The following is a 14,256-nucleotide window of genomic DNA, read 5'->3' as shown; positions in this document are numbered from 1 at the left end:
CGTACCAAGCCGATCGCCAGCTGCGTTACGCACGACGTCCTTGCGATTCGGCCAAGCACTCCCGCGGCGCCGTAGTCGGCTGTGAAGCAAAGTCTGTTCGGCACCAGAGTCGCCAAGAAACGGAAAGAACGACTCTGATGGCTAAACCCCATGAGCGCGATTTTGTGCGCGACAGCGACGAGCGACGGCTTCGAGCGACGGATCGGGCCGTCGCGTGAACAGATCGCTCGATCTTGTCGCGCGATCGCTCGGTTCTGCAAATCTAGAATTCGTCGCTCGTCGCCCGGAAGTGCTGTGAGCGACTAGCCAATAGCGGGAAGCCGGAACTGGATGTACATAACCCAAGTACTTCCGATTGTCGCAGGGAACGAGCAAACGATTGAATTTTTATACGTGCAAGGATAAGAACCTACTGCAAGACTTTCAGAAATATTTTGTGCTGCTTTTTACAGTAAAACACATCAACTTAAGGCAATAAAGCACGCGTCACGCTAGTTTCGGCGCCTATATTGCTGCCCTCATACCGGCAACACTGGGGAGACGTCGCTCGAAGTCATCGCTCGCATGGGGTGCAACTTGTAGGCGACGAGCGAACGCGACAGCCATCTCCATCGCGTCGCTTGTCGCTGTCGCGTGCTAGATCGCTTGCATGGGGTTTATACTTAAGGCGCAGATGCGACGCTGCCATGCAGAACACTCGCCAACACAGCTGACGCTGCGCCGAGTGAAACACCTGGACGAACGATTAGGGCCACGGTGCAGGTGGTAAATGGATGGCAAACGATAAACCAGTCTGGACGTGGTCAATTTGCTCTTTCAAAACTGTCACTTGGATTTCAGTGGTGAAAAAGTAAACAAATAAAAGTTGATTATTCGAAGAGAAAATGAGAGCCACGCTTCCCTGTGTGAATATTGGCGCCGAAACCGCTGCTCCCGTGACACCCGATAACAGATTAACAACGCAAAGACAAACAAAGAGACAAAGTGAGAACTGACTTCGATATAACTATAGCTTGTTCGGTGTATATATAGTGAGAGAATACGAGTGAAAAAGCAAATACAAGAACCACAAGTAATCAACCAAGCAGAACCATCAACAAACAAACAAAACGAAGTCTTAGCTTATGTTACGTGGCTTCCACGCGTGAAATTAAAAATTTAAGCTCTTTTTTTGATAAGGCATTTGTCGTAGCGCTCTATTTCAGCGGCTTCCGTTATCTTGTCAGTATGTTTCCGCCTCTGCCAACAGTACAGCAGCACACAAGCTTGGATTCACAGTTTTTCCCACATTAGCAAACAGAAACCATTGCTTTTTTTTTTCTTTCTCACTTCTGTCCAAGGGACTCCACGCACTGCGAAAAAAAAGAGTGCGGAAGTTGTCGTCGTCGTCGTCGTTGTTGTTGTTGCCTCTCACGTGTGTGGCTCCTACCCACGATGGGCGATTGGCCAATGGATGGATTATTTCAAATTAATATGGAGCATAAATTTCCGAATATCTATGGAATTAGTATTGAAAAACGTATATTTACCTGGTAAAATAAAATCAGGAAAGTCATACCGAATGAGTAATAATTAATTTAAAAGTACACAAAAAATTGAACTCCGCAGGGCATTCGTTTGGATTCTGTAAGAAATGTTTGGACAGCGAAGCAAGCATCCCCTGTGGCTGAATCCCAAAGTGGGCGCCCCGAACGAATGAATAGCAGGTTCCGACAAGTCCAGGCAAATTCTTCAAAAAGGTATTTCCAACAATCTTTTTCTTGCCGCAGTAAAGCGGCGACAAGATAGAAGGAAGTGGTGAATCGTCTCCTCCTCATTACAAAACGAACAGAGGGGGGAGGGAACCAAACCCGACCTGTGAATTTAGCGTTTGTCCCGTCATTTTCGTTGTCCTCGTCCTTTGACTGCGCTGCTAGTCTGTTCCAATCAACCGTCCCAAACCAGCGCCCTCGCTCCCACGACCTGTGTGATGTCTCGAACGTCCTTGCAGTCTCGGCACGCGCACTTCCGAAACGCGATCTTTGTTTTCCTTGATGCTGTACTTTCACCGTTTTATTATTCCTCTTTATTCTGCCACACCTGTGCTCGACTTGCCCGTTCACCTTCCCTTACGACCGCAGTCCCTCGCATCGCTGGTGCACCGATTGCTGGCCGCCCAGCGGGCACGTGCCACGTCGCTCCCCGCGTCTTCCTGTGCGCCGACCGATCGAAGCGCACTCCGCCGTCGGTTTTCTGACCCCCTTTTCCACGCTTTCACCGGGCTCGGCGCAGAGGGACTCGGCCGCCACCCCTGCCGGCCGGTCTGCTGCGTCGAGTGGCCGAAACGAGGTTGGCGGCACACCGGCGTGGCTGGCCCTGGGCCTGACGGCGAACATCGAGGCGATTCGGCTGGCCGCTCCTGCTGGCGGTGTGGAGAGCGTGCGAGAGGATTCAACAATGGACGCCTACCAGCTCCGACGACGACGTGGCCGCCGTGTGCTATGCAGCCAGCGCTCGTTAGCCCACTACCGAATCTCGGTAGTGGGCGCGATCCTCGTGCGATCCTCGTGCAGAATTTCGCGTTCGACTTTACCGAGAGGCTCTGCGTGCATGCCTTTAGAGGGAGAACACGGTGTCAACGAGGTTAACCGGCAACCACAAGAATCGGGAAAACCGAGAATCTCTCATTTCACTCACGTAACAACCGCAAGAAGCCAACGTACAATGAACCGAAATAGTTAGACGACGGTTAAATCTGGCGACACCAAATTCGTGACGAACGAGGAAAAAGCAAGGGGTATACGCAAAAAATGGGCCAGTATATGACCTAATAACCAAAACGACGGGACTTGGAAGTTGTTTACGTCGCACCTATTTAAATATGAACCAGCGACGTTTTGACAACGGCCACCCAGCACTGGCTTCTCGGTTCCCATTTTCCGGAATGCCAAGATGACGAAAGGCTAAACCCCATGAGCGCGATTTTGTGCGCGGCAGCGACGAGCGATGGCTTCGAGCGACGGATCGGGCCGTCGCGTGAACAGATCGCTCGGCCTTGTCGCGCGATCGCTCGGTGCTGCAAATCTAGAATTCGTCGCTCGTCACCCGGAAGTGCTATGAGCGACTAGCCAATAGCGCGAAGCCGGAACTGGATGCACATAACTCAAGTACTTCTGATTGTCGCACGGAACGAGCAAACGATTGGATTTTTATACGTGCAAGGATAAGAACCTACTGCAAGACTTAAAAAAAAATATTTTATGCTGCTTTTTACAGTAGAACACATCAACTTAAGTTAATAAAGCACGCGTCACGCTAGTTTTGGCGCCTATATTGCTGCCCTCCTACCGGCAACACTGGGGAGAAGTCGCTCGAAGTCAGCGCTCGCGTATCGCTCGCGTGGGGTACGTAGGCGACGAGCGAACGCGACAGGCATCTCTATCGCGTCGCTTGTCGCGTGCAAGATCGCTTGCGTGGGGTTTACACTGAACGGGAGGGCCGTCTGCAACGCCTTCCGTTGACAACTGTATTTCCGTACCGGCAAGAAAAAGAGGGCCGTATTCCAAGGGTCGCTTCGGGCGATATCTCCGGGCCTCTTCCAGTACATAGGCCACGCATTTGTGCACCGACGACTGAGGCGAGCGCGTAGTCAATTTCATTTTCAGCGGTCTGTCCCTTTCGGTTGCTGTGTGACAATTGTGCACGCCAAGATAAAGCATCAAAAGCAGGAGCGCCGATGAAAATAATGATACTTAGAACGTATCGCGCATATCATGACACACTTCAGCTTGGACGTGTGCCGCAAATTTGTCAAGCGCTTTAGTATAGCGAACTGTATGTAAGGTGGGCTCTCGGTGCGAGTGTGTCATGTTGCGGATTCAGCACTTTAATTTGTTTTTCAGTGTATTAATTATGTCCGACACATCTTCCAAGTGCCTGGCGCTTCCCAAGTAATCTTGACATGGAATAATTGCTGTTCTCATATCTGACTCACTGAAGAACTAAAAATTCAGAAGCCGTTCTGCAGCTGTTACACGCGTTCATGATTATCAAGATCCAGAAAATGTGGCGGAACTACATTATCAATGGACAGAATTATTCGCCGCCCGGGGAGGCTGTACAACCTAGAACGTGAGTCTTTCCTTTTCACGAGGGCTAACGCATACCATTTGACTCGCCGCTTCAGAACGATCTGGATGTGCTGCCAAGATACCCGCCGCGGCGGCTTAGCGGCCATGGTGTTGCGCTGCTAAGCAAAAGGTCGCGGATTCGAATCACGACCGCATTTAGATGGGGGCAAAATGGAAAAAAAAAAACGACCATGTCGCGTGCATTAGGGGCACGTCGAAGACCCCCAGGTGGTCAAAATTAATCCCCCACTACGGCGTGCCTCATAATGAAAACGGTTTTGGCACGTAAAATCCCATAATTGACTTCATTCATTCACGCTATCAAGATCACGTAGGACTGCTTAAAGCTGCATAACGAGCAAAAATCGACCTATCAGAGATAATCAAGCTTTGGCCGAGCCACTGAAGCCTACTTGAGCTTGCAGTAAAGCTTGATTAGCACTGCTGTGTTACGCTACCTTTGATGCGATGCCGGAGCGCTACGCAACGATTCGTCGGATACACCATAAGCTACATCCATCATCATTATGACGTAGGATGGACCAGGACGAAGGAAAATAATTACGTAATGTACAATTTATTAGAAATAAACAAATATTCATACGCTACACTGATGATCAGAAGCAGCAGCCAATCAAGCTAACAGTAGCGTCATCTCGCGCATAGAATGTACATAACTTAATATATAGGTGGTATGGGCCCGTCCTGATGGTGTTGCGCAGTCATCGTGCCCAACGTAAAATTCGCATCAAGTGTCGAAATATATATATATTTTCTTACTGCTTCAGAGAGCGCATGCTCTCCCGTTCGTGCTAAGGCCATTCCTATGACATCACCCTTTCTGGGTCCCGTTATCGCTGTTAAAAGCGTCTGTGAACGACAGGGGTCCCACGACTCGAGAACGTGTCGGCGTACGTACATACGTGCTGCCACACTGGAAACCAAGGATGTGACTTTATCGCGCCATTGGATAGCGATAGGAGCGCTTGCCGCAGACAGGCGAGCAGCAGCGACAAGCAGGCGAACTGCGTCTCGTGCGGCACCAGCGCGTCCGCCGTGGCGGAGTTCGCGCGCAGGGCCCGTGCGTGCGCCCCGCACTCAAACGAGCGAGGCGGGTCGTGTCAGCGGGGCACGCGAACTCGGTGCGTCCACCGTGGCTGGGACCGCGCTCACCTGCTGACGCGTAGCAATCCTCGTGAAAGCGGTCCCCCTTAGGCTTATTTCTTTAGAAACACGTTACGGGCCCTGCATCGGCCACTGAGTAAAGGGGGAATCGCAAAAACAAAGAGTAACACGCCTACTCGTGCATTAGGTTAGAACAGTTAGTCGACACGATGGTGACACTTTCCTCCGCGACACCAGCCGTGGATATTTATTTCCTTTCGTTTTGCGGTTGAACTGAGCGTCAGGGGCTGCTTGAGCCATTGGCTGGTCTACTTGAACGTTCCAAAGCAGCGCAGAGGCTACGAGGGCGGAGCGATAGAGGCCACTGTGGAAGTGTATATTAGACAGCTGGACAAGAGTCTTGCAGACTTGCAACTCGCACGGTGGATCCGTAACTTCACAGAGAAGCACCACGCGCACGTGCACAGACGACTCCCTTTCCCGCTGCATGCTCGTACGCGCGCACTATGTGGGCCAAGAAAGGTGGGTGTCCCTCGCAAAAGGCGGCGGCGCCATTTATACGGCGCACCCGCTAATTGGATTAACCACACCTGCGGGCCCCGAATATGTATCCAATCGTTCGCTTACTTATTACAGCACAGTGCCTACAAAGCTCCGCTCAAACGGGCCCTGCACGGCCAACACGAGCCCCTCGATGTCGCTTGCACAGCTGGCGCAATTAAACCAGCAGCGCAGTTTTAACTGCACTCCCGCGCGCAACCAACGCCGCGCTCACTCAGTAGCTCGCGAAGAAGATGCGCCGCCGGCTAAACAAAGGTCGGCCGCCACTGCATTAATCCCCAGCAAATTGGATCGGCGGCCGTCGATGCGCTGCACTAGCGACCCAGATGGACCGCTCTTGTCCTAAATCGCGCCTACAATCCTCTCTTTTTGGCGAGCTCACTTCAGCAGTGGTGTACCTGTGGGAACCTCCGACTGCCGCGATGTTGCGAGACCGCGAATGAACGGTATCACTTACCACACCGGTGTTGCTACGTTCAAGTAGTATTTAAAAATTGCGCCTTCCAAACGATAGAGCGTTGCTTCGGAGACACGCCGACAGCGGTGCCGACCGCGGGTGATACGGTTTAATTAGTCGGTAATCGCCGAAGATGCATTACATAGCTTTCAAACTTTGTTTCAGCGGGCTCGTCGTAATTGGGAAATTTAAGCAGTCTCTCCGTACAAACCATATGAACTTATGGATCTAAAAAAATTATATTATCCACGGAACTGCAGCACGACGAAATGCGGCTGCCAGAGCGCGCGAAACTGGGACGCTGCAGCGAACGCAGAGCCCTCGAGGCCCCATTCTGCTTACGTCACCCGGCAGCGGGCGCGCTGGGCTCCTTCGGGCCTGGAATGCGCCTCGCGGTGCAGTACGCCAAAGGACCGAACGCGTTTGGGGAACCTGTGCTGCGCCACATTTGCTGCTACGAGATTTCGACATGAAATTTATAACAAAAAAGAACATTATAACTATGACTCAGTTTCTCTCCCATTCAACCTATCGCCGCGATACTATCGAAAATTAAGCTTTTGAAATAAAACTTTATGAAGCTAAACTGATTCGGTGTTTCCCTTTAATGTGCCTTTAAGCGGCCCGTCCATGCACTTTTATAAAACTTGGTGCTGGGCTAGTTGGCGATGCATTCTTCAAAACTGATGGTTGCGATAAAGAAGGCTGGTGCAGTTCGGTTGTGCGCATGTGTTGCGATTCTTCTAAATATAGAACTTTTTCGAAAAATAAACCAGTTGTCAGTAGCGTTTCCTCGTCGTCGTGTCATCTTTTCATCGTGTGTCCGTCCTTTTTAGCGCTACCAACAGTTTTAAAGTAAAGCATGCACTTTTAGGTGGCTGCATTTGCGACAACGCTTAGCCAGTTGTCTATATATGTCATACAGGCCGATGGTGCTATATTGGACGTCACCGCATTGTGTAATTCTGTAATGACGGCATTATGGCACAACCAGGCCTCACGACATGGCGGAATTTGACTTCCCCAATAGCACTGCGCAGATGGAAAATTGTAATTTCAACAGCAACGCAGCTAGTGACATTACACCAAGTTATGTTTCCCCTTCGTGCGCTTGAAGGAAAGAGGACGAAAGCATCCCTTTGCTGTCATCTGCGAGCAAAGAAAAGGACGTGTTGAGTATTTCAAGAAAGCAACGAGGCGATGATTTTAATAAGAATACACAGCGTAATATTTTACTCGACATAAATTGAATCACGGAACGTTTAGATGTGCAAAACTACGCATGGCCTACTCACGGGCCTTACAAAACAAATAGCCTAGACAGCTTATTTTTCTACGTAAAGTGGCATTACCTTAAGCGGCGTGAATTTAAGATAGCTAAGTGATCGTTTTAGTTTGTCCCAATTTTTTCTAAAGGGTTACGAGCGTCAAGCTGTTCTTTCTGGCAATTTTTCTACATTAGTGGGATCATATACAATCGGCTAGTAGCAGCTCACGTCACAATTAAGCTGTCATTTACAGCCTTTCTCTGCTAGTAGCCAGCACCATGCACATTAACTTTTTGATGTAAAGAAACTATCATTTCCGCGGTTAATGCAAACACGGGTGGCGGAATAATTATCACTGAACGCCGGCGTCACACGACTTAAGAAACCGAAACACCACACCGCGTGTTCGCGTCACATTGTTCGAGAAATCGAAACTGCAACGAAAACGACAACGTTCTGGCTTCTTGTCGAATACAGACACGCGCCTACGGCGTCGCGGTCCTTCTCTCCGTACAACCTCACCCTTGCGGCCTGTAACAACGGCGAGAGCTTGGTATTTGGTGCCTGCTGTAAAGCAAAGTTGTCACTACGCAGACGAGAGGGGGCGTTCTCACGCATGCGTGTGCCCGATCCGTGCGGATGCGCCAAATGGGCTCGTTACTACGTCGTGAGCTGTACGGAAGATGCGAATGCGAGATACCTCGCTATCCACGTTTTGCATATCCAGAAGCACATGGTGGATGCCGCAACATCGCCGATCGTTCCCAAGCGATACGGGATCCAGTGACCGCGAAGTTGAGCCTGTTCTGCCTGCAGCCACAGCCAGCGCATCGAACGGGCGCGTTTGGAACGGCCGCTGCATGGTCGTGGACGCAGTAGAAAGGTGACGCTTGTTCAGCCATTAACGTCCGGATTCTGGCAAAAAAGCGCAATAAACACGGGCACGTAAGACGTTTGTGGTACGCCTGTCCTCTACGTCGCGTGTTTATTACGTTGTTTCCAGCCCATGGCAGGCTTTCAGCGCAGAATTGCCCAGAAATCATTGTAAAGAAAAAAAATAGACACAGCGGTGTCTTTCAGCTAATCCTTATTCACAAGCACGCAGACATATTACATTCATGACCTCAAAAAACATAAAACCGCCAATCAACCAGAAGGAAAAATACGTGCGATGACACGTGTCAAAGAAACGTATCGGATTGATGATTGCATGAACACGCACATGTTGGCGAATAGTTGGAAGACGACCCTCTGGGTTTTCTTTCTCGTGGTTTCCGTGGATTCGAAATTCCAATTCACCCAATTCGAAACCTCTTTCCAGACAGCATCCAAGTAACCCACTATTTAATCAGTTGTGTGTGCATTCGTTTACAGCGTTACGAACTTATAAGTTAGCTTGTTTAGTGCACAAGATACTTTACACCAACTCTTCCTTTCCTAATAACATATTTACGTTCCCACGTCTGCCCATTAGACGAGGAACTAATGGCAATTTAAATCTTCCCAGTTGTAGCAATGTGTACAGATAAAGCCTGCTGGAGCTTTTTGGTACACTAGGCAATCTTTGCCAGCTACATGTGCCCTGCTGGAGCAGTACTTGTAAAAAAATTGAGTCTATCGTCGCGACGAAAAAAGCGCCCTGCGACTCCTGCAACACCAGTCACAACCTTGCCGTGCGCAAACCTGTAAATTTGTGCCCATAGAAATAAAAATTGCCATAAGCTTTGAGCTTGCTCGTAAACAGTTTCACCTCTGTAATCAAGCAGCACAAACTATTTTCTTCGCGGTTGCTGTCCATGTTCTTGCTTTTGGACATAGTGTCGCTCGTTAACTGAATATATCTCCCTTTCTTAAAAATGTGTATTCTTTAATAGGCATGTAGCTAACCTACAGGGGCCCTTTTGTGCTGGACCGGAAGCACTCCGGAGAGGTTATTGGTCAAAATACGCCTCTGATTTTTTACATTATACGATTAGGAAACATACATTAAGAGCTACTGTGAAAATTGCAGACATTCCTTAATATATTAAAGCAATCAATTACTGGCAATGCACAACACTGTGGATGCAGGCACACAACCTCGCTTTCTCTTTTCCTCTGAAAATGTTTTTGACGATGTAACGAGAAAATTGACAATTAATCGTCAAAAAAAATTTTTTTTCTGCTACTGTAACTCCTTACATATTTCAGCTGCTGTTGTTTTATGTAATTACGCAGTAAAAATAGCAGCTCCCATAGAAGTGTTCTTCCCATGCGGTAGGGACCCTTCAACAAATTTGTTAGGTCCCAAAAGTGCGTACATTGTAACTGTACAGCCTAATTATGTTAAATAAACTTCCAAACTATTGGTTGATTGAATGATGCTTAACGTGATTTTACACCAGACCGCACTTGGACCGTTCTGATTTTTTTCTTTTTAAATCTAGAACTGGCAGTCCAGTTTCCCTGTATTCACACGCGTTCAGATGTAATCGCAAATCGTTCTTCTTCAGACGATCGCCCCACTTTTGCGCGAAGTCAAACAGGCCATTTTTCTTGTTGAGCTCGCTGTTTCTGCGAGATACTGCAGCGAAAACAAAGACACACACACGAGCAAAATCTTGAGCAACGTATGCCGGCAAAGAAATCTGGCACCAAGTTTGGAACGAGAACGCACACACACACAAGCAATGCCAAAACATTAAGCGGCGATTGAAGACGGCGTTTCCGGGGTTCAACTTCCCATTTGCACAGGAGCGATAAACGTCCATTTAGGTCACGGGAACACGATGAGTCACTTACGAGAGGATACACGAATGTAAACCTAGATTACCGTCCAGAATGAAGGCTACTAATTTCGTTTTTGTCTCTGTCCACTACCGCTACCAGCAGTGCTGCTCATCTACAACGTCACGACACATACCTCTGTATCGAGACACAAAATGTGCATTAAGAACGGGTGAAGTAGAGCTTCGTGCGATGTTCGTCTCGTAAATGACAGTTTCTTTATTCACGTCTCGTCCTATATATATATATATATATATATATATATATATATATATATATATATATATATATATATATAAAACAACAATGACAGCACCTCATTTATTTCTGACATACTTGACAGGCACAGTCGGGCGTGAGCGCTTAAATTCTCTGCTGCGGCGCCCTAAATTAGTTTCACTGTAAATAAGTTTCGGAACGATTATCAGCGACACAACCACCTGTCGTCAGGGTAACCGCGCGACGAGATGTCAACATTCGACGTCCGTCCGTCAAGGTGCCAACGAACTTCGGAGGGGTCTCTCGCCAAAGGTCGTTGTTTACAGCCAGATTTAGGACCCCCGCGGACTCTCGGCAGCGGCTTGAATGGCTAAAATTAGACAGCACGACGTGAAAGACGGTTCCGCCGCTCCCGGAGAGCTTTTCTCAAGCTGCGAGAGGGCGGGTTGAATCGAGCGAGACCGGTACGCCAACGGCCGATCGGTCCAAAAGCCGCGCTCTTATATATTGTCTGGTGAACTGTACCGAGCGGCTGCTCGCACCTGCTTGCTAAATGAGCAGCACAATGGACAAGCAAGCGTCGTTCATAAAGGATTGGTTGAAGCGAGAACCGAAAGGTCGCTTTTCACATCCAAGACGGCAGTGGTCGTGCCAGAAACGTCGTAAGAAACGTATGCAATGCTTACGCTTATTTCAGAACTGCAATGCTAGCAAGGCAAAGTGACGCAGGGCACGCCGGCCACGGAATAGGCACTGTTTAGGAAGAACTCGTTCCACTCACCGTATTCTACGAAGTTGGTCATGGTCTTCTCCTTTCGCAACGAAGAGTTGCAGCACTCATCGTACAGCACGATTAACACGTCCAGGAGACCTTCAACCGTGAATGCTTTGCCGCTGACCAACACCGGTCCGCCCAGGAACATCTGTTCCAACTCGCGGATACGGTCGTCCGGACAGCGGGTGTCCGTCCGCTTGGACATCGCGGCTCACCAACGATGGTCTAAACTCTAAGAAGCTGTGTTTGCGTTCAGCCGATCGCTTATCCGGATCATGCGAAGCGCCGTACTGCCCCGACTGTACGCAGGGGCACTCGGACGCAGACGACAAACACTCGCTGGCCCCCTGGAGATGCGGGCATTCCGGAGACGGCACAATATCGGAGCTCACGGCCACGCACAAACGCCGTCTGTGTGACGGCGATGGAACATGATGCGTTCAATCTAGCCCCGAGGGAAACATCGCGAGCGCGACGCATACACCACGCACACACGACGCACAAAAACCACACACACAAGAAAACCGCACTTCACGCCCGCTTAGGCTTAGTGGCCGCCGCACGCAAAGACCGAGCGCCTGTGAGGTGTGGGCAGCGTAAACGAGATGAGTCGTCCGTGTTGGTGTTTTCGGATAGTCTTGTTGAGAGAGCACGTAGACCCGCAATAAAGCCGAGGAGTTGAAGTTGCGCTCTTAAACTAAAATCGCGGGCTTGCCTACGCCATTATAAAAATAATATATCTAACGAAGCAGAGCTGAAAAGAAAATGCTACTGCTAAACCTGTCAAGCTACGCGCACTCACTCGCGCATCCGCTGCTTCCATCCGCATACTCGGTCAATGGCGGATCTCTCGTGCAGAACGTTGGGATTGTAAGCTTCAGAAAAACGCCAATAGAGTACGCTACATTCGAAAACGAAAGTGAAACTGATTGTTGGTTGGTTCTGAGCTAATTATTAACTAAAATTGTTGTACAAAGCAAGAAAGTTGCAGGACTGGAGCGAGAAAACCTGGGAAAAAAAACACGATACTCGAACGTGTGGGAAATTCGTGATGTCCAACACTCAAGGTGTTTGACGTAATTCTCGTTTTCGCAATCGCTTCTGCCACATTCAAGCAAAAAAAGCATAGCCTTCATGATTTGCATCTGTTTATTAAAAAAAATTATGGGGTTTTATGTGCCAAAACCACTTTCTGATTATGAGGCACGCCGTAGTGGGGGACTCCGGAAATTTCGACCACCTGGGGTTCTTTAACGTGCACCTAAATCTAAGTACACGGGTGTTTTCGCATTTCGCCCCCATTGAAATGCGGCCGCCGTGGCCGGGATTCGATCCCGCGACCTCGTGCTCACCAGCCTAACACCATAGCCACTGAGCAACCACGGCGGGTTCTGTTTATTTATTTAGAACAGTGGTAATTGTAGATTACAAGAAGATGCCTTCAACCTGCAGTGAACATAAAAATAAGCTGATGATAAATATGATAATGATTTAGAGAAGGTGAGTTAAATTTGGAACAGCTATGGTAGAATCTATCGGAAAAATTGTGTATTTATTTAATGACGACATTTAACTTATCTATACGTAAGTTTTGGAGAAATGCAAGTTTGAGGAAGGTTAGCGCTTCACGCGAGCTTCTAAAATCCTGTGTGTCCAAAATCCTTCCAAAGTGGCCGAGAACAGGCAAGAGCACAGCTAGCCACCCTAGCACAGCTTTAAAGATTCAAATTTTAACTTTAGAGGGCGCCACCTTATGAGGCGTGGCCATAGCGCGGACTAGCGCGGACAGGACGTAGATATGGCCACCAAAACGTAGATTTGGACGATTCGGCCTGTGGATTCAGCAAATCGCTATCGCACCGGGGCGCCCCGATGCGCCGTTTCTTCCAATTACGGTTCCACCAAAGTAACCAAAGTTCCCCGGTGTGATGTGCCGAATTCACCATGAAATCTGACGTATATGACACCTTTTAGGCTCACAAAATCACTCGCAAACGCATTCAACCAGCAAAATCATAGCCTTTAAGATTGGTAATTGAAATTCACACCGGTTTTCTTAAATACCCAAATTTACAATGCAGTAGTAGAGCTTACTAAAATCCTAGAATGGAGGTGTAGGTCTAGCGGACGCCTAGGGAAGCGCCGAGGGTGCTGCGAATAACTTCAAAAATTGCTGCTGCATTCCATAGTTAGCACGCAACAGACGCTACGCAAGTCGACTGTGGTCTCTCTCAGTGACGGATTTGATCGGCAATACTTTCCACGGACTAACTAGTACGCATACCACAGCTACACTTGTGAACTTAAGGTGTTGGTAGTGTTGAGCCATAGAATAAAGAACCAACTTTGCCCTGACACAAGTTGGCGGCGCCGCGCTCCCACTCTTTGGAGTGGCTCGACTCGATACGTGCTTGCGCTCGCAGCTCCGAGCACAGATTGCATGGTGTGCGCCTGCTTCTTGCACTGGTCGTGGTGGCATCTTTTCTATGTCGCTCGCTCTAGACATCGGATAGCGTCATGCATAGAGTTTCTCACTACATTACCTAGAGCATAGAGTTTGTCACTACATTACCTAGAGGGAAATCTGGCGCTGCTGCGCTGTGGTATTGTGACTTCGGATTGGCATCGTTCTCGTAGAGACAGGACACCTTGAAGGAAAGTGTCTGCGTTCACCCGGTCGACGGAACGCAGGCGTTAGGTTCACCCAAACGTCACGTCCGGGATGTCGCATTCATTCTTTGTTTTTCGCGTCCGTGATGTCACATCCGTCTTTGGTTTTTGGCGGCAGAATGGCAAGCTCAAAGGTGAGCTACGCTGAAACAACTGGACAAAGATGTGGATCGTTTATTTTTCGGGGCTTGTGCTAGCGTAAGCTATCGTAAGTACTTCACTTTTCCATTCGATGTGCCTCTACTATGCAAACCTACGCTTTCGGCTGCCTGATACTTCATTTCCAGGTTCCTTACCAGCTTATTT

The 14,256-nt window shown here is 48.8% G+C and overlaps 1 protein-coding gene across 3 annotated transcripts in view; it reads right to left on the bottom strand.

Moving 5' to 3' along the window:
* Positions 1 to 12,175, bottom strand: part of gek (serine/threonine-protein kinase gek) — a 320,768-nt gene extending 308,593 nt beyond the window's left edge. The window contains exon 1 of one of the 3 annotated variants that reach the window (XM_075700310.1): positions 11,287 to 12,175. In XM_075700310.1, the coding sequence (XP_075556425.1) occupies positions 11,287 to 11,485 (199 nt within the window). In that variant the 5' untranslated portion in view covers positions 11,486 to 12,175. The remainder of the gene's footprint in view (positions 1 to 11,286) is intronic. The other 2 variants (XM_075700309.1, XM_075700311.1) reach the window with 2 other exon arrangements.
* Positions 12,176 to 14,256: the final 2,081 nt, after the last annotated feature.

The sequence above is a fragment of the Dermacentor variabilis genome, chromosome 7 (genome assembly GCF_050947875.1).
Source record: "Dermacentor variabilis isolate Ectoservices chromosome 7, ASM5094787v1, whole genome shotgun sequence".
In the NCBI taxonomy this organism is placed as follows: Eukaryota; Metazoa; Arthropoda; class Arachnida; order Ixodida; family Ixodidae; genus Dermacentor; species Dermacentor variabilis.
The sequence above is the reverse complement of the archived record's forward strand: the minus strand, read 5'-3'. Positions and strand labels throughout refer to the sequence as shown.